Here is a 21404-nt window from a genome sequence, read left to right as displayed (position 1 = left end):
ACCCGGGGAGGTTAGTGTAAGAATTAGGTAGAGGGTACAGGTAAATTGTGGTTGGATATTGGCATCTGTGGTGCGTGGTGGAAGAATGGTAATTGGATGGGTGCATTAGTGACGTGGAAATGGCTGGGCGTGTAGCCTGTTAGTGTGTGTAGTTGGTTTGGGCACTCCACCACTGTGAGGATGTCGGCCAGGTGAGGCCGCAGGTGGGCTCTGGGAGCCGGTAGTAGTTGTTGTGGATGGGGCCCGAGGATCCGGAGGACGGACCCGGGTAGCCCAGTGCCAGAGGGCACCAAGGGGTGACAGAGACAGGAGGGGCCTTCCCCAATTAGATAGGTTAGGTGAGGAGCAGGTAAGCTCGGAGGCAACTACAGTGGTGGAGGTGTGCAGGTGGGTAGGCATGCTGGGAGAGCTACACGCCCCAGTCCTGAAATTGTGCAAGGGCACAGGGAGTTGCATCGGGGGAGTGAGACCCCAAATTGAGAAGCACCACAGTTTGGTCAATGGGAATTTGGTTTTTAAAACCACATAGAGTAAGATTGCCAATGGTTTTGCAGGGAAAGACCCCGGGTAGTGTAAAAGTGTGTTAATGTCATTTAGAGGATAGGTAGGATTAAGAATCTCCTTGCACCATCTGCATCCACTCACCTGAGGTGACAGGACTCCACACCATGCCATGTTTTTGTTATTTTTATTGTGCAAATTGTTTGGAATGTGAGACGCATCATGACGTGGGTGTGACATTGTGCTGATGTTCCATCTCTCCCTCCTTATGAGGATTGATGATGAATTGGGTGATGGCAAATTTTGATTAGAGGGATTGTGGGAACGAATTTGGTATAGGGGAAATATGGGGGAGACGTGATAGTAGTGACGAATTTGTAATGTGTAGATGTTGTAAATATGGGGTAAGGGCAAGGGTAGAGTAGGTGACAGGGGGGGGTGCCGTACGGTAGGGACGAGCTTTTCTCACTTCGCTCTCCGTACGCACTTCGCCTTGCATTGCCTTGTTTGATGTGTACCCTTGTGACCTTACCCCTCGCTCATCTGTGTTTTCCCCCTTTTGTCTCCCACATGAGGACTGTGCACCACTGGGCGCCGAGGGGAGCATGCGGGAGTCCGCCATTGTGTGCCCGGAACTCCCAGAACCAGCTGTCTGCATCGATGCACCACATTATGGACCACATGTGTGTGGCTGAGCACCACTTATGGACCCCATGGGTTGGGGCATGGCCCCTCTGCTGGAACCGGCCATGAAGGCCCGAGATCTTGCTGGCGGACCTTGGTCACAGGGCACCTATGCCCCACAGGTGAACCACACTAGTCGGCCCTGTGGGCCATAAATAAATAAAAATGGACACGTTGGGTGCATTTTATTATTGCAAATAGGCCGCCAGCAAAGAAGATGACACCAACTGGAAGAAAGCAAATAGCCAGCAGAGGGAGCCGAAGAGCAAGAGACCACCAGCAGGGTTAGGGGTTGTTTGGTGATTTTTATGAACTATGATGACTGTGCACCGATTGGTGCTTGAGGGTGTATTGGTGCGTTTTTGGGTGCTTTCATGGTGCATCGATGCAGGGCAGACTGTCTCCCCCCCCACCCCCCCCAAAGAACGATCACAGGTCCTGGGTTACGTTTTGTAAATAAAAGTAAAGTCATTGTAAATAATGCGCCCCCACCGTAAATGTATAGTTTGAAGACCATTCCGCAATTCGGTTAGCTGTGGGCGTGAATCTGTTAGGCAGGGTGCAATGGAGCAGCGGGACATATTTATTTATGTTTTAAAACTGTCGCACTCAGGGTCAGGTTAAATGTAGAGGGAACTACACCTACGTGCCACACTAAAAGTTAAGGTAAGAGGCCCGGGACGTGCCTAAGAGGAGGAGGGTGCAATGTTGTGGATATGAGGATTGTGTTTTTTATTGTGTTTTTTATTGCTGTATTCTGGACCCTCCTGCCTCCAGTCTGTGTATCAAGGTCAAAGGGCGTTCCCGTAGTTAATTCCATAAAGCATACATGAAGGACACCATATATCCCTGTTCAATAGTTATATCCTTATTATGTGTATTAGTGTAAGGCTGTGTCTCCCATTAATTTAAATACTCCATTGCACCAAGTGAAATAAGAGTAGATCCCCTTTCATTCACATTCCCCTTCCAACAATTGCCAACTGTTCCCTCCGCGACTCCATTCGCCATGAGGTCGGCTTGGAGAAGAAGGGGGAGGAGCTGCCGACTCCTGGGCGTGCCCGCCCATCGTCATCAAGGGCGGAGCCAGAGGGCCGTGCCGACCAATCAGGGCTGAGGCGAGCTCACCGATGGGCGTGTCCTGGACACCAGCGGCTTGATCGCCTGAGGCGCTATATAGAGCGCGCGCGAAAGCCTGGAAGTTGTTGTTGGACTAAGAGTTGGACTGAGTGGGACTAAGAGTTGGACCAAGCAAGAGAGGAAGTTGTTGGACTGGGTTGGACTAAGAAAGAGAGAGGAGAGAAGGGGCGAAGCGAAGCAAAGAGAGAAAGAGTCCTGGAGTTTGTGAGAGAGGGAGAGAGAACCCGTCACGCCAGACCCCCCACCAGCGGCGTTGGCTCCACCAAGCAGCTCTGACCCGTTACCCCGCGCACACGACAGGATCGGTGGCATCGGCGGCCGTCGAGGTCCAGCCCGACGTCCCGTGCGGGATCAAGCTCCAGCCAGCTCCGTGCCTTCCTCCCCCTCCAGCCACCGACCTCCTGTCATTCCTGCCTGCAATTTCCCCATTCGTGTACGTGAGTTTGTTCTGTGTGTCTTGTCCCTGGGTATTAATTAAGCCTGTTTAGATAAGCTAGCGATTTTCACTGTGTCTCTTTGATTCTTCTGTAAATTATTTTATTATCCTTCCTTCTCCTTGGTTACTTTTGGGTGCAAATAGAAATAAATTATATTGGTATTTCTTACCCTTTGTCTTTCTTTCTTCTTTACATCCTTCGTTTTAGTCTTTTCCCCATTGAATATCTGTGGCGCGATTTTGGCCAACGTTCAGGAATCGGGTTAGTCGGGGTAACTGTTCGGGCGCGGCGGCCATCCGCTCGGCAAACAACATCCTAGCCATGTCCGTAACAATATATTTGTATTTATATATTGATTCGGATATGGGATTTGGCCTCCATATCCGCTTGTAAATATTCCCCTATTTCCCCAATACTCCCCAACTATCCCCAATCCCCCATTCCCTAGTCCCATTGTCTGTAAACAACACTCTGTAGAACCGACCTTCCCCTTTTTCCCCCATTAACTGTCGTGCCCAGGTTCACCGCATCTCACGTAGACAACTATAGGACCTCTTGCTAGTTATTCTTAGTCTATGTCAGTCAAGGACTCGTTTCCATTAATTCTGACTCTTCGTTGCACCAGAATGTGATTGTATGGCACCAGTAGTGAGTTTAGGACCTCCCCATACCTCCTCCCATCTTCCTCATGCAACAACAACAACTACAACAACAGCGCGCGGGGAGTGTGCGTCCTCACACCGGCTTGGTTAGCCGCCATTGCCCATGTGCGCCGACGGGGTTACCACGAAGGGGCTGACTGTCGGCCCCTCGTCAAGGGCGGAGCCCGGTAACCCCCCGCACCCAATAAGAAGCAACGGGCCGATTCCATCTGGGGCGGAGCTAACGAGCCGAGGGCGTGTCACTCCCCGCTGGATATACGCAGCGACTTACCGGACGTGATGTGAGATGCGCCCCGAGCTTGAAGTAAAGAGAACCAGTCGCCACCTCCGAGCGCTGAGAGACCTCCCGCATCTCTGGACCGGACCGGGTCGATTCTGCCCCTGAGCCAAGGTGCACCTTGAGCCTCGACTACCTGCCCTTCCTTGCCATCAATCCCGGTGTGAGTCAGTCTTGTCCCGTTTATCTGTCGTCTGTCGGGGCTACTATAAGACCGTATTTAAGTGCCTACCTTCCTATGCTGTCTCTCTCGTCCTTGTAATCTAACGTTCCGAAATATTATAACCTCCTCCGGAGGTCTTGAGAACTGTACCCCTGGTGTCGTGTCATTTTAACCCAGCCGTTGTGTCCTTTCCTCAATTGATTTAGCGTAGCGCGACTCGGCCAACGTTCGAGTATAATCGGGTAAACTGTGCAGACGCGGTCATACCAAACCGCTCGGTAAACCAACATCCACGACCGCGTCTGTAACAATATATTTATATATATATTTATATATATTTATTTATATTTGTATCTATGTATATATATATTTATATTTATATATATTTATATATATTTATATTTATATATATTTATATATATTGTTACGGTATGCGGTTAAGGATGTTATATTTGCCGAGCGGAGGCTCCGCGACCGAACAGTTGTTCCCCGACTAAACCCGATTCACCCAAACGTTGGCCGTATCGCGCCACAGATATTCAATGGGGAAAAGACTAAGACGACGAATGCAAAGAGGAAGAAGAAGATGTACAGAAGAGTAACGGGGTTTATTATTATTTACACACATAAGCAAAAAGAGCAGTCACGGGTATTTACAGCGGACATGAAAACGCAGGTGACACAGTGAAAATTACTAGCTTATACAGACTTAGTTACTACCCGGGACAGCACGAACAAAACAAACTCGCGTACGCAAATGGGGAACTTGCAGGCAGGAATGGCTGGAAAGGATGAGCAGGTGGGATCACAGGGCACAGCGAGCAGGTCCACTCCGGGCGGGAAGCGGGGAGCCGGCAGCTCCTTGAAACCCGCTTTACAGCGCACGCCCGCAGCTCCTGGTATTCGGCTTTACAGTGCACGCCGGCAGGGTCACTCGCTGCCCCGTCAGGGCTTCACGCGGCTGGTTGAAACGGGGCTGGACTCATCTGCCGTATCTCTTTGCAACTCGTTCGTAAAAGTTCCTCTGCTTTCTCTTGGACCCTTTCTTTGTCGTGTCCCTCTCCACGCCGCTCAGCTCGTATTCCCTACCTCTCACTTCTCTCCAGCGCGGGACTGACATGCCCTCTCCCCCGTGCTCTGTTTCGTGACCTTGGATGGTAATCCCACGGGCTTGTCTCCTTATTTGGGCATGGCGCCGACGGCACGCCCCGGGCTTGTTTCCTTATTTGGGCATGGGGCTGAACAGCCCCGCCCTTCGTGGCGCGCCCTGGGCTTGCCTCTCCCGGGCGACCCGGCCCCTCCTGTTCAAACAGAGCACGGAGCACATATTCACTATAGCCCCACGCTTGTGAACTGCTTTACCCGCAGATGGAGAGTTTGGCTGGGAAATGGAATTATTGAAGGGGAGCTATTCTTAATTGATTCGGTGCAATGGAGTATTATTTTAATGGAAGACAAGGCCTTACTCTAAAACACATAATAAGATATAAGCTACTGAACAAGGGTTTTATCGGGTCCTGCAATGTGGTGTTTCATGGAATAACTACCGGGACGCCCTTTTTACCTTTACACAACTCTGGGGGCAGGAGGGGCCATATCCAACCAATGTTACACAACAATTTACCACTACAATACACACAATCAAAAAAATGCAATCCTCATATCCGCAACAATATATATATTTATATATATTTATATTTATATATATTTATTTATATTTATATATATTTATATCTATGTATTTATATATTTATATTTATATATATTTATATATATTTATTTATATTTATATATATTTATATCTATGTATATATATATTTATATTTATATATGTTTATATATATTTATATTTATATATATTTATATATATTTATATTTATATATATTTATTTATATTTATATATATTTATATCTATGTATATATATATTTATATTTATATTTATTTATATATATTTATTTATATTTATATCTTTGTGTATATACATTTATATTTATATATATATATATATATATATATATATATTTATATTTATATATATTTATATTTATTTATATTTATATATATTTATATATATATAAGTTCAAAACACACCTGGTCACAAGTGTGCCGCACTGACCGGGTCCTCAGTCGAGGTCCTCAGCATCATCCCGTTTCGGCCCTTCAACCTCGATACGGTCATCTAAGGTGGGCCAGCAGGGGCACGTACACATCCACATGCAGCAACTGCATCTGGATGCGTACATACCCCCACCCCCAGCCGGTGCGAACAACAACAACAACAACAACAACAACAACAACAACGACAACAACAACACCACCTCCACATCCAGAATCCACAGCACCAAACAAACATGGTGGAACACTCAAACACCCACCTTTATACCCTTCACCACTCACCAACAAAACACACCAGATCATTCATACACACACATACACACCCATACACACACATACATACAGAACACCAACCAAACAACCACCTACACTTACATCATACACCACTCAACACACAAAAACACACACTCATGCAAAAATTAATTCTTGCAAAAACACACACCCTCACCCACTCACTCATATACACAAAATAAGAAGTAATAATGCTCACAAAAAAAAAAAAAAAAAAAACCCACACACAACCAACCTACACCGTTCGTTGTGCCTCCATAAACTTCCTCCATATCCAAAATGAGCCTTTCAAGGCAACCTGGGCCACCTTGTCTCACATCCTCCTTCCTTCTGTCCCACACACTCCCAGCCTAGCAAGAAATGCAGAAAAGGAATTGCCAATATACCCTCTACACCCCACCTCAAATGGCTGACACGAAACGCGCCAACCCTTCTCCCGGCACTCTGCCTCCAGCTCACTGTACTTTCCTCTCTTCCTCTCGTGCACCTCCTCCATGTTCTCTTCCCAAGGTACCGACAACTCCCCTAAGATGACCTGTCTTGTTGCACTTGACCAAATGACAATGTCAGGCCGCAACCTTGTCACACAGATCTCCTCTGGGAATACCAATTGTGGCTTTAGCTCTGCCACCACCTGCCAATCACAAGCATCTGACAGCCAGCCCTCTTGCTTTCCACCTCCTCCTCTTTCCACCTCTTTCCACTTGGCCCTCTTTGACAAACCACACCTCTCCCCCATCAGTCTCCTTCTCCACTCTTCTCTCTCTCGATCTCAGCACCTCTTGTTGCACCATCTGCACCACTACCGCCAGCACCTGATCATGTCGCCACCTGTATCTTCCTGCTGCCAATGCTACTGAGCATGCACTCAGTGCATGCTGCACCGTTCCCACACCTCCACACAAATAACATCTCTCCTCCTGCAACAACCCCCACAATCTCAAGTTTACTGGTGACGGAAGCACATCATACGTTGCCCACAACAGGAAATTCAACAATATTGGCTCCATCCTCCAAATCTCTTGCCACTTCAATATCCTCACCCGCACACCTTCCCACTTAGTCCAAGCACCTTGCTGTGCCTGACCGACTGCTTTCACATATCTCCCCTCCTCTTCCTTTCTTCTCAACTCCCTCTCAACCATCTTCCTCCTCTCTTTCACACATGCCTTTCCCCATCGCTCATGCTCCATCCACCCCAAGCCATGCTTCCCATGCTGTACCATCCCCATGACCTCCTCCTGTTGCAACCGCTCCTCCATCTCGTCCACCTCTGCTCTTGCATTCCACTTCCGACTTCCCTTCTTCTCTGGGAGAGCATTCTTTACCACTGCATCACTTGAATCCCACAACATCATGAACTCCCGCACCCTCACCACCATCATAGTACAATATATATATATTGTACTATGATGTATATATATATATATATATATATATATATTGTACTATGATGTATGTATATATATATATATATATATTGTACTATGATGTATGTATATATTGTCGCGATCCCGCCTGGTAAATGTTCCCAGCACGGAATACGGACGTGAATGTCCGGGCTTCAAGTAATCCACGGAGTGGACAAAAGAGACGTAATCAACACAATTGTGTTTTAATCGGCCTTCTAGGGGTAAGGCACGATGCTTTATTGGCTCGATCACAAAAACCATGAAAGGTAACAAATGGAATAGGCTGCACAAGCCTGCAGGAACGGTCGGCCACAGACGCTCCAACAAGACGCAGGTAAGATCCTCGCGGCTCCAATCGACGAGCTCCGGGACTCGAAGGATACCAGGATGGAATACCACACAAGGCCGCCAGGAACGGTCGGCCAGGAGCTCCAACACGAAGCAGGCAATATAGGACTCACAGTTCCAATCTACGATCTCCGGGAATCACTCGTTCTCTTCCGGAATCACTCACTCGTACAATCCATAACTATAAACGATCAGCACAACTCGCTGTCGTGAGGCGTAACGAAAGTTCCCTCGCCTCGAGGCCTCGAACCCCCGAGCTGCGTCCGTATCATGAGATGGCGGCCGCGCTCTCTGACCCTCCACCAATCACGTCCCGACTCGCCTCCCAATCGCGTGAGGCTCCAAGGAGGTTACGTCAGTGGTGGGCGGGGCACTCATTTGGGTGAGAACAAAGGTGGTTTCACCGGGGGGTTTCTCACAGTCCTCCCCCCCTAAGTAAAAACCCCGTCGAATAGACGGCGTTTTTAAAACCAGTATTTGTAGTAGGTGCAAATCACATGGCAAGATGATGGCGGGAATTGCTAACAGGCAATTAACGCAATTAACAATTACTAACACTTGTTAACAACAATAACGAAACAACGCAACAATACAACGCAACGCAATGGCGCAACACAATAACGCAACAATAACGCACTTATTAACGCAACAGGCAATTAACAGGCGTTAACAGGGTAAACAATGAACCAGTTTTGTTTTTTTTTTCACACACAATATTAAACACCATACACCCCATTAACATCTACCCCACAAGAGTTACACTTCACCCAAAGCACAATAGAGAAACAAGGGAGCCAAACTCAAGGTGGGGAAACATTTACAGGAGGGAAACGGACCGAGACCTAGAGCGGCGGGTTCTCCTCCGGTGTCGAGAACGACAGTCATATGCGTAATGACCCCTTTCACCGCACTGGTAACATCGATCTTTCGGGTCGAACGGCCTGCGGACCAAAGGGCGTCTGAAACGAGGCCGCCGCGACATGCCATTCGACATCTCGACGCACACCCGCGATCCGCAAATTAACCTTCCATCAAGGGCTCTGACCGAATCTTCAGCATCTCGTGGATCTTCAAACTCAACAACTGCGAATCCAGGTGGGTTCCGAGCAACCCATACGTTGCGGAGTGGTCCGTAATGCCCGAAGACCCTCCCTAGCTCGGCTCTCGCTGCTCCATTGCCCAGGTTTCCCACATATACCTTAGCATTAGCGTTCCTGCTGAATCGCGACATGGCGGGAGCGGTCCCTGAGGAGCACGGCACCTGAGGTTGGCTTGACGGGAGGCTCGGGTGGACTTCAGCTGACGCAACGTCACCGTCGGAAACTGGAGTCGAGGCGCTAGGCTCCTCGGGCCAGAGTGAAGATATGTCTGACTCCGCCACTCTCTCCGCCTGTTTACTCTGGGCTCTAGGGACCCCCCCACAGGTCAGAGTCAATGACTCCTCCCTGGCTATGGCATCATTGCCAATCAGCAAGGAGACCCCGGGTATAGGGTAGTAGGGTACTACCACACAGGTCACTGGACCCTTAAAAATGTCACTCCGGACCTCGAGGAGGGCAAGGGGGTACCGGCCAAGAACCCGGTCAATGCCCCGAAGGAGGGTATACTCGCCGGTATAACGCATCTGAGAGGCCGGAACTACCCCCACCCGGAGAACACACCGTGTCGCCCCAGTATCCCGAAGGTATTTGGTCTCAAACTTCAGCATCGAATCGGGGCCACCCACTAAGGCTGTCCCTGAATACTCCTGATGCAGTGGATGAATGGAATTAGCCCCGGTGGCAGTGACCTCGGTCACCGATGCCACCGTCGTGTGCGAGGGCCCGGCGGATGAGTTCCACTGATCTCCCTCCGACTTAACAGGAGGGTTGCCTCGGTAGGCCGGACTGGCGGGATTAGAGAAACAGCGGTTTTCACCGTGCCCCACGCGTTTGCAGAAATCGCACCAGGGCCCTGCCCTGGTCTGCGGCTCGCGAGCGCCCCCAGTGGAGGTCATCGGAGAACCCTTCCCCTCGATCCAGCCGCCGGGCAGACGGGGGGCGGTCTTGATCGCAGACTCCTCCGTCTTACGAAGCGACTGCGTGACTTGCAGCATTTTGCACGCCAAAACATGTTTATCAATAAGGTTGACGCAGTCTGCCAAGGAAACAGTGTCTTTGTCGACAAGAAACAATGCTAAGTCAGGCGGAAGCTGTTGATCGATACGGTAACGCACCAGGAGTTCCGCAACCGCTTGAGGTAACTCCACCTTTCTCCCCTTGAACCATCTCTGCAGCTGTTCCAACAAGGCCCGCGAATGTTCCTCATAGGTTTGACTGGACTCACGAGTCCAGCTGAAAAAATTTCTCCTATAAATACATGCGGACACCGCATAGGCATTCAAAATCTCGGCCTTCAATGCCCTGTATTTGTTTGCGTCCTCGGTTGCCATCCTCGCATATACCTCCCTCGCCTTCTCAGATAGATGGCTCACAAGATGGCCGACCCACAAGCTCTCATCAATGCCACCGGCAGCCAACAACTTCTCCGCCATCTCCAGATACGCTTCTGGCTTCGTGTCTCCCGTCCAGTCCGGCAAACGAACATGAACAGTTTCCGGGACTCTTGCAGCAGACCCCTCTGCCCGCAGTCGTTCAGTCAACATTCGCAACTCATGCTCTCTGACGCGTTCAGCTTCTGCTGCCGCATGCTCTCTCGCTGCTGCCGCACGCTCTCCCTCTGCTGCTGCCGCACGCTCTCTCTCTGCTGCCGCATGCTCTCTCTCTGCTGCCGCACGCTCTCCCTCTGCTGCTGCACGCTCTCTCTCTGCTGCTGCCGCACGCTCTCCCTCTGCTGCCGCATGCTCTCTCTCTGCTGCTGCACGCTCTCTCTCTGCTGCTGCCGCACGCTCTGCCTCTGCCCTGTCATTCTCCCTGTTATACATGTCAAGTTGTTGAACCGGAGTCAGCCCGGTCCAGAAGGGCGAACGCATGCATTTAGTCATGATGGGATCGCTTCCTAACATCTCGGGTTGAGTGCCCGGGTCAAGGCTGCTTGCGTCGCTCACCTCGCCACCCACGTGACTGTCAACATGATCAGGTTGAACTCTCACTTCCCTGGTCGACATAGCTTGGCTACGAGTTATCATACGACCAGGCACAAAACACAACCTCAAACACAACGCTCAAACACAACGCTCTGTTGGGGAAATACGACACAACTACGCAATATCACCCGCACATCAAATTGCCAATGAGAAAAATACCACGTACAAATACTCACGTTTTTTTTTTTTTTTTCGGTTGTTTGGAGGGATCCGAGGCTATTCGCTTATTCTTTGTCGGTTGTTTGGAGGGATCCGAGGCTATTCACTTCTCTGCCCAAGACAGCGTCCTACGGCAAGAAAGTTCCTCCCAGACGGCGTCCGCTGGTGAGAAGGCGATGAACAGATGCCAGAAGATGTCGTCCACTGCAGAATTCCCGTCTCAATCGAATGGCTCTTACTTGAATGATCCTAGGACGAGCAACCCATTTGTCGCGATCCCGCCTGGTAAATGTTCCCAGCACGGAATACGGACGTGAATGTCCGGGCTTCAAGTAATCCACGGAGTGGACAAAAGAGACGTAATCAACACAATTGTGTTTTAATCGGCCTTCTAGGGGTAAGGCACGATGCTTTATTGGCTCGATCACAAAAACCATGAAAGGTAACAAATGGAATAGGCTGCACAAGCCTGCAGGAACGGTCGGCCACAGACGCTCCAACAAGACGCAGGTAAGATCCTCGCGGCTCCAATCGACGAGCTCCGGGACTCGAAGGATACCAGGATGGAATACCACACAAGGCCGCCAGGAACGGTCGGCCAGGAGCTCCAACACGAAGCAGGCAATATAGGACTCACAGTTCCAATCTACGATCTCCGGGAATCACTCGTTCTCTTCCGGAATCACTCACTCGTACAATCCATAACTATAAACGATCAGCACAACTCGCTGTCGTGAGGCGTAACGAAAGTTCCCTCGCCTCGAGGCCTCGAACCCCCGAGCTGCGTCCGTATCATGAGATGGCGGCCGCGCTCTCTGACCCTCCACCAATCACGTCCCGACTCGCCTCCCAATCGCGTGAGGCTCCAAGGAGGTTACGTCAGTGGTGGGCGGGGCACTCATTTGGGTGAGAACAAAGGTGGTTTCACCGGGGGGTTTCTCACAATATATATATATATATATATATATAAAAATATATATATATATATTATATATATATATATATGTATATACATACATATGTATATATGTATGTATTGTTTTGCCTCCGCAGACGATGACAACTGACAGACATCATGGTTTCGGGTTGTCCATCCATGATAGGATTTCGTTACCACGATAACTTGAAAACGGCTGGAGGGATTTAAATCAAAATGGGATAAAGTATGTACTATGATGTAAAGATTAACTGATTAGTGTTTGGGGTCAAGAGGTCAAAGGTCAGAGTCTGTAATAGGTTTTCATTACCACGATAACTTAAGAACGGCTGAAGGGAACCAAGTCAAACTTGGTACATGTATGTACTGTATAATGATGTAAAGATAAATCCATTCGGTAAAAGGTCAAATGTCAGAGGTCAGAGGTCCCGTTCGGTAAAAAATATTGTGTTACTGCGCTAACTTGTGAACCAGTGAAGTGAGTTTGACCAAACTTGGTACAAGTACATGTTATGATGCAAAGACCTGATTATATTTCTCGGACTGATTATATTTCAGCGTCAAGAGGTCAGAGGTCATGTCAGGTAAAAATGTGATACATGAGAACAGCTGAACGGATTTAAATCAAACTTTGTACAAGAAGGATATAGGGGTGGTAATAGATAGGGGAGATAAACAGACAGGATACTGCAAGGTAGGTATTTGTAAAGCAAATGGGGTTTTAGGTTGTCGTCATCGGGGATAAATTATAAATCAATAGAAATGGTTTCAACATTGTAGAGAATTTTGTGAGGACCCCATCGAGAATATCGTGTGCAGTTTTGGTCACCACAACTCAAGAAGGAGGTAGCCGCCATCGAGAGGGTTCATCATCGAGCAACTGGATTGATTTTGGGCCTACCTTTCTTGGCTAAACTATGAGAAACTTAAGATAACAACGGGCAGAGACAAAATAAGTGCACAAGAGTTTCTCAGCAAAATAAGCAGCGATGGGACCAGGGGACATAGCCTGAAAGTGAGGAAGAGGAGAGTTGGGATGAGGGGTGTTTCACTCAGAGAGTGGTGAATGCATGGAATGGTCTCCTTGCAAAAGTAGTGACAGTAAAAGTTAGGTCAGTAGATCGTTTTAAAATTAAGTTGCATTAGTATCTGGAGGTCATAGAAATGGGGGATTATAAAGAAGTTGGCATGATTGTGTCGGCTTGATGTGCCTTATGGCCTCCTCCTGCGCCAATGCTCCTTGTTATATTCCTTGTTGGTAATTTCGTACTTTGTTTCAGACATAAACGAGTGTGAAGCAAAGACGCACTCCTGTGGTTCGGGGTTTCGGTGCCAGAACATCCCGGGATCCTTCCGTTGCCGTCCCAAGGAGCAGTGTGCAGATGGCTTCCTGCAGGATGCTATGGGAGCCTGCATCGGTAAGGCCTCCGAGGGTGAATTATTCATGGTGAATAGTATACGTTTTTTTTTTTTTTAACGGTGATTGGAGGCTCATGGAGTGGCTTGAACAAAGACAATAGAAGACATCATCGTTTTTACAGGAACAATATTAATGTATAGGATTTTAATCTGGACTCACAGAATATTGAGGTGTGTGTGTGTGTGTGTGCGTGTGTGTGTGTGTGTGTGTGTGTGTGTGTGTGTGTGTGTGTGTGTGTGTCATATTTTTGTGGAGTTCTAATCGTTGTGATCGAACCGAAATGATCGTTGTGATCTCCTGAGTTGATTAGGCTAATTAATTACGAATAATCAGGAAGAACTCCCATGTTTCTAAACGGCGCCATGCTAAGGTGTATAGAGCTGTTTAATAGGTCCTTCTATGACAATAAATATATAAAAACAATGATTATGTAGGTACCCTCGCCAGAGGAGAGGGTATTGCATTTGAGTCCGTTTGTTTGTTACTTGGCAAAAAAAATTTTTTTGACAAGTATGTTGATCACTCCGGTTTCTGTGTTTGTTTGTCTGTCCGCTCACTTATACTGAAGGAGCTGCGCTCCAACGCGAGTCGAAAGAAGTGACGCGACCAAAGACGGAATTCGTCCGAGTTGCTTTATTGAAAACAAAACAGCTCAGGTATTCTGACAAAAGCCCGTTTATCGGGCAGCAATATATATACACATTTATGTCGGGAAGTTTGCCCGGCAAAAGCTATACCGGGCATGCCCGGGTGTCAAGGGCGAGCCTTGGAAAGGCGAGTCTGGACCTGCCCGGGCGTGTTTGGCTGCGGCCTGGCAAGTCGAGGCTGTGCGTGCCCGGGCGCTCTGGACGAGCACTGGAAAGGCGAGAGCGGGCATGCCCGGACGCTCTGGGCGAGCCCTGGAAAGGCGATAGCGGGCATGCCCGGACGCGCTGGGCGAGCCCTGGAAAGGCGATAGCGGGCATGCCTGGACACTCTGGGCGAGCCCTGGAAAGGCGAGAGCGGGCATGCCCGGGAAAGACGAGACCGGGCGTGCCCGGGAGGTTCGGGCGTGCCCGGGAACAGTGAGTCCGGGCATGCCCGGGAGAGGCGCGTCTGGCCGTGTTCTGGCCGGTGCAAGGCGATTGTGTACATCCAGCGGTAACCGCTACACACGCCCCTCCAGAATCGACCTGCACCGGCAGGGTCAATTTAAGGGGGGTCCGGATGACCCGGCCGAAGCGACCCCTGGAGGGTCGTGGGGAGGGGTCCGACGTGGTGGTGGGTGGTCGAGCGGGGGGAACTGTGGACGGGGGGCGGCCTCGCCGCAGAGGAAGGGCCAACCATGGTGGTCGGTCGACGTCCATGTGCGCCGGTTTGAGGCGGTCCACAGAGATCCGGTCCGACCGGCCGCCAACGTCGACGACAAAGAACTTGTCGCCCCGTCGCAGGACCCGGAAGGGCCCGTCGTACCGCGGCCGGGGTGGCCCCCGGTGCGCGTCATGACGCACAAAGACGTACTCCACTGTGCGAAGCGCCGGGGGGACTTAGGACTGGGGGCCACCGTGGCGGGACGTTGGCACGGGGGCAAATCGGCGGGCGGCCTCCTGGAGGTCTGATCGCTGGTGTGCGGCGGACCAGGGACTGGTAGCGTCGGGCACGAACTCGCCCGGGACGCGGAGCGGCTGGCCGTAGACGAGCTCGGCGGCGGACGCCCAGAGGTCCTCCTTGGGGGCCGTGCGGAGGCCCAAAAGGACCCACGGCAGTCGGTCGGTCCAACCGTTGTCCTGAAGGCCGGCCATGAGTGCGGCCTTCATGGAGCGGTGAAACCGCTCGCACAACCCGTTGGCTTGGGGGTGGTAGGCCGTGGTGCGGTGCAGCGTGACCCCCAACGAGCGGGCGACCGCGCCCCAAAGTTCGGACGTGAACTGTGGGCCGCGGTCGGACGAGATGTCCTCCGGTGCGCCGAAGCGCACGACCCAGGTGGCGATGAACGCCTGCGCCACGTCGGCGGTGGTGGTGGAGGCGAGGGGCACGGCCTCCGGCCACCTGGTGGTCCTGTCCACCATGGTGAGCAGGTGGGTGAACCCCTGCGATGGGGGCAGGGGACCCACCAGGTCCACGTGGACGTGGTCGAAACGCCATGCAGGCACGGTGAAAGGTGCCAGCGGGGCCTGGGTGTGGCGGTGGACCTTGGCCCGCTGGCAGGCCGTGCAGGCGTTGGCCCAGTCACGGACGTTCCGTCGAAGGCCGTGCCAGACGAAACGCGCTGACACCAGCTTCTGAGAATCTTTCCGGCCCGGGTGAGAAAGGCCGTGGATGGAGGCGAAGATGCGGCGCTGCCAGGAAACGGGCACGATGGGGCGAGGCTGGCCCTGGGAGACGTCGCAGAGCAGGACGGTGCCCGCGAAGGGGATGTCGGCCAGGCGGAGGCCCGTGTCCGCCGCCCAGAGGGCCTGCACCGAGGTGTCGGTGGTCTGGTCGGCCACCATGAGCGCGAAGTCCACGCCGAGGTGGACCGCGTTCGCGCTGGCCCGAGAAAGACAGTCGGCCACAGCGTTGTCTTTGCCGGCGACGTGCCGGATGTCCGTGGTGAATTCCGACACGGCGGAGAGGTGGCGCTGCTGGCGGGCCGACCACGGCTCCATGACTTTGGCCATTGCGTAGACCAACGGCTTGTGGTCGACGAAAGCCGTGAACGGGCGGCCCTCCAGGAGGTGTCGGAAATGGCGAACGGCCAGGAATAGACCGAGCAGCTCGCGGTCGAACGTGCTGTATTTTAACTCGTTCGGCCGGACCTGCCGGCTGAAAAAAGCGAGTGGCTGCCAAACCCCGTCCACCCATTGTTCATGGACGGCGCCCACCGCGTAGTTGGAGGCGTCCGTAGTGAGGGCGATGGGGGCGTTGAGCACCGGGTGAGCCAGCAGCATTGCGTCGGCGAGGGCCCGTTTTGCGCTCGTGAAGGCCGCGTCCATGGCCGCGGACCAAACGATGTCATGCTTGGCCGGCTTGCCCCGGAGGGCCTCGTAAAGGGGCCGCATGAGCTGAGCAGCGCGGGGCACGAATCGGTGATAAAAATTCACCATGCCGAGGAACTCTTGTAGGGCCTTGATGGAACGGGGACGCGGGAACGTGGTGATGGCCTCGACCTTGGTCGGCAGCGGCACGGCCCCGGTCTTGGTGATGCAGTGGCCCAAAAAGTCAACTGTCGTCGTGCCGAAGTGGCATTTGGCCGGGTTGACAATTAAGCCGTGCTCGCTGAGGCGACCGAACAGTGTTCGAAGGTGGAGGAGGTGCTCGGCGCGGGACGTGCTGGCGACGAGGATGTCGTCCAGATAGACGAAAAGAAATGGCAGGTCGCGCAGCACGCCGTCCATTAAGCGCTGGAACGCCTAGGCCGCGTTCTTGAGGCCAAACGGCATCCTCAAAAATTCGAGCAGGCCGAACGGCGTGATGACGGCCGTCTTCGGGACGTCGGCCGCCCGGACAGGTACCTGGTGGTATCCCCGTATCAGGTCAATTTTGGAAAATATGACCCGACCCGCCAAACGGGCGGAAAAGTCCTGGATGTGTGGGATCGGGTACCTGTCGGGGGTGGTAGCGTCGTTGAGGCGGCGGTAGTCGCCACACGGGCGCCATCCGCCCCCCGGCTTTGGCACGATGTGCAGTGGTGAGGCCCACGCGCTATTGGAGCGCCGCACGATGCCGAGGTGCTCCAACGCGTCGAACTCGGCCTTTGCCACGGCGAGCTTGGCCGGGTCGAGGCGGCGGGCCCTGGCGTAGACCGGCGGGCCCGTAGTGGGTATGTGGTGCTCGATCACATGCCGCACTGCGATGGCCGAAAACGTCGGCCGTGTGAGGGCCGGGAATTCCGCGAGCAGGCGAGCGAACTCGTTCGCCGTCGGGAGGGCGCACGCCAGTTCGGTCGGCGCGGAGCTGCTCATCGTGCACGCCAGGGAGCTGAAGGTCTCGGCGTTGACAAGGCGACGACGTTTGACGTCGACCAGCAGCCCGTGCGCGCAGAGGAAGTCGGCGCCCAGCAAAGCCATGGGGACGCAGGCGGTCACAAAGGTCCACTGAAAGCGCTGGCTGCCGAAGCAGAGGGTGACGTTGCGCGGGCCGAAAGTGCGTATGGCCGAGCCATTAGCAGCGACCAAAGAGGGGCCGCAAACGGCGTCCCGCCTGTCCTGCTCGGAGGCGGGTATGACGCTCAGTTGGGCGCCGGTGTCACAAAGGAAACGCCGCCCGGACGCTTTGTCCCGAATAAAAAGCAAGTTGCCCGAGTGGCCGGTGCTCATGGCTGGGAATGAACGCCGGCCCGGCCGTTTCCCGACTTGCCGAAAGTGCACGGGGGTCGGCACATCCGAGCCTTGTGTCCGAACCTGGCGTGGTAATAACACCATGCCTGGTCAGGTGGAGGCCCCGGCCGTCATGTCGGAAGCGGTCGGTGCGGCGTGGCGGCCGCCAGTTTCACCGGCAGTTCGGCCTCCAACCGCGCAGGGTGCTCGGGCATCGTGGGCGTCGCCTCGGACGGCGGCAGGCTCCAGGTAGCCGCGCCGATGTGTTGGCCCGCCGAGGAGATCTTATCGGCTTCTCTGGCGAGGGCGCGGGGATCGGTGATCGACGTGCCAGCCAGGGCGAGGCGTACCGGGTGAGGCAGCTGGCGAAGGAACAACTCGCGGAACAGAAAATCCGGAGAGTGCTCACCGAGCAACAAGAGGATATAGTCCACGCGCACGGACGGGCGCGTGTCGCCAAGCTCGGGCAGGTCGAGCAGGCGCCGTGCGCGTGCCGCCGGTGAGAGGGCGAAAGTGTCGAGGAGGAACGTCTTCAGCGCGTCATACTTGTCGGCAGCCGGCGGGTGCTCGAGGAGGCTCAGGGCGCGGGCCACGGTGGCGGAACCTAGCGCTGCCACGACGTGGTGGAAGCGGGTGTCGTCCACGGTGATGCCTCGCAGGGCGAACTGGGAGTCCGCCTGGGCGAACCAAACAGCCGCGTGAGCCTCCCAGAAGGTAGGCAGTTTAAGAGTCACTGCCGTGTCCATGTCGGTAGGTCACCAGTGAAGGAGCTGTGCTCCAACGCGAGTCGAAAGAAGTGACGCGACCAAAGACGGAATTCGTCCGAGTTGCTTTATTGAAAACAAAACAGCTCAGGTATTCTGACAAAAGCCCGTTTATCGGGCAGCAATATATATACACATTTATGTCGGGAAGTTTGCCCGGCAAAAGCTATACCGGGCATGCACGGGTGTCAAGGGCGAGCCTTGGAAAGGCGAGTCTGGACCTGCCCGGGCGTGTTTGGCTGCGGCCTGGCAAGTCGAGGCTGGGCGTGCCCGGGCGCTCTGGACGAGCACTGGAAAGGCGAGAGCGGGCATGCCCGGATGCTCTGGGCGAGCCCTGGAAAGGCGATAGCGGGCATGCCCGGACGCTCTGGGCGAGCCCTGGAAAGGCGATAGCGGGCATGCCCGGACGCTCTGGGCGAGCCCTGGAAAGGCGAGAGCGGGCATGCCCGGGAAAGACGAGACCGGGCGTGCCCGGGAGGTTCGGGCGTGCCCGGGAACAGTGAGTCCGGGCATGCCCGGGAGAGGCGCGTCTGGCCGTGTTCTGGCCGGTGCAAGGCGATTGTGTACATCCAGCGTTAACCGCTACAATACTATACTTGCATACAGTTCACAATTTTAAACCGATCTTCAGGAAACTTCGCCAAATGGTGAAGTTTGTGGTCCGACAAAATCCTATATATTTTTGAGGTCAAAAGGTCAACATAGGCCAAAGGTCAACCACTTTTCTTCAAATTTCTAAAATCCTCAATTTTCATCCGATTGACTTGAAATTTGAATAGGATTTTCATATCAGTTAACTGAATTCAACCACCAACTATTTTGGAGATCAACATAGGTCATAAGGTCAACATAGGCGAAAAGGTCAACATAGGCCAAAAGGTCAACATAGGCCAAAAGGTCAACATAGGCCAAAAGGTTGACTTTTTTCAAATTTCTAAAATCCTCAATTTTCATCCGATTGACTTGAAATTTGAATAAGATTTTCATATCGGCGAACTGAATTCAACCACCAACTATTTTTGAGATCAGCATAGGTCATAAGGTCAACATAGGCCAAAGGTCAACAACCATTTAAAATTTCTAAAATCCTCAATTTTCATCCGATTGACTTGAAATTTGAATATGATTTTCATATCAGCGAACTGAATTCAACCACCAGCTATTTTTGAGATCAGCATAGGTCATAAGGTCAACATAGGCCAAAGGTCAACAACCATTTAAAATTTCTAAAATCCTCAATTTTCATCCGATTGACATGAAATTTGAATAGGATTTACATATCGGCAAACTGAATTCAACCACCAACTATTTTTGAGATCAGCATAGGCCAAAAGGTCAATATAGGCCAAAGGTCAAAAACCATTTCAAATTTCTAAAATCCTCAATTTTCATCCGATTGACTTGGAATTTGAATGGGATTTTCATACCACTCTATGAAAAGTGTCGCTCTATGTGTGATTTTTCATTTGTCTATTTTTCTCTCTGTTTGTCCGCACAGAATAAATATGATTTTCTCTGCAACCGTTGGTCCAATTGACAGGAAATTTTCACAAGATGCACCACCACTTGTAGAATTTCTAATGATTATTATGACGTCATCAGTCAAGTGGTAAAGGTGCTATCTTGGAAATACTGAAAAACTTTGCACCTCTATATCTCCGAAAGCGCCGCATAGAAAAAATTGAGACATGGCTCATTGTAACGAACTTTCCATGGGGAATAACGTATGTTAATGATGATGTCATAGGTGCCTCCATTATGACGTCATAATTCGACAAGTAGAAAACTTCATCCGATCAAGATTAAATTTCTTGAGCCTCATCTAGGGATACATTGGTGGAGAAAAAACATAATGATGACGTCATAGGTCACGTGATTCTGCCGCCATATTTGTTTTCACACAAAAGCCTTAAAAAACACTAAAACACGTCTTGGCGAGGGACTGCAATCTCTGATTGCTCTTTCTTGATTTTATTGTGAGACCATTCGATTGTGAGACCCAAAAGCTTGAGTGATTAAACTTCTTCAAGAGGATTGTTGAGGAAGTAGATCAAAGGGTATGCCATATGGACCTTTCTGAGAGAGATAGTGAGAGTGTGAAATTTTCAGGATTGAAAGACATTCTACATGATTGACAAGATTATATCAAGGTCTGAAGAGAGGGAAGAGGATGCTGCCTGACTCTCCGAAGGAAGAGGGTGGAGTCGTCAGCCAATAGATGAAGAGGATTTTCCAGAATCAAGGAGATCATCGATGAAGATCAAGAACACTGCCTTGGGGTACTCCAGCCTTGACAGAGTAGAGGAGATGAATGGATTCCGTTGAGTACCACACGTTGGCTTCGAGAGTAGAGGAAGTCAGTGAGTCATGTATGGAGTTGACCTTGGATGCCATTGGGAGAGAGTTTGGAGAGTAACGCAGGATGCCAGACTTTATCGAAAGCATGAGATATGTCAGAGAGATGACCCTGATATCATGGCTGACATTGAGGGCCTCCATCCACTGTTGGGAGAGCAAAAGCAGCATGTCCAAGGTATAAATTTTGGAAATATTCTTGATAGCCAATCATATCAAACATTCCTTGCACCTGTGTAAGTCCATCATTATTTGGGTTTTGAAGGAGTCCTTGTTTATACAGCATTGACAATATTTTTGATATGCCGAGCCGATTATGGGATCTTTATTCAGTGAGGCCTTGACTTGCATGAGCTCCTGTTGGTGCTTAGCCTC

The 21404-nt window shown here is 51.5% G+C and overlaps 2 protein-coding genes across 2 annotated transcripts in view; one reads left to right on the top strand and one right to left on the bottom strand.

The window, feature by feature from the left end:
* Positions 1-21404, top strand: part of LOC137417537 (fibulin-1) — a 185830-nt gene that overhangs the window by 110722 nt on the left and 53704 nt on the right. The window contains exon 10 of the mRNA XM_068103466.2: positions 13494-13631. Coding sequence (XP_067959567.2) covers positions 13494-13631 — 138 coding nt within the window. The remainder of the gene's footprint in view (positions 1-13493; positions 13632-21404) is intronic.
* On the bottom strand, positions 8514-11323 carry LOC144889603 (uncharacterized). The gene is made up of 2 exons (XM_078770481.1): positions 10919-11323; positions 8514-10853 (listed from the first exon to the last, which is right to left on the bottom strand). Exons 1-2 carry the CDS (start codon positions 10937-10939, stop codon positions 8850-8852), a joined length of 2025 nt encoding a protein of 674 aa, XP_078626607.1. The 5' UTR covers positions 10940-11323; the 3' UTR covers positions 8514-8849.

This window comes from Myxine glutinosa, chromosome 1 (assembly GCF_964187855.1).
Source record: "Myxine glutinosa chromosome 1, kmMyxGlut1.1, whole genome shotgun sequence".
Taxonomy (NCBI): Eukaryota; Metazoa; Chordata; class Myxini; order Myxiniformes; family Myxinidae; genus Myxine; species Myxine glutinosa.
Note: the sequence above shows the minus strand (reverse complement) of the source record. Positions and strands in the feature narration are given on the sequence as shown.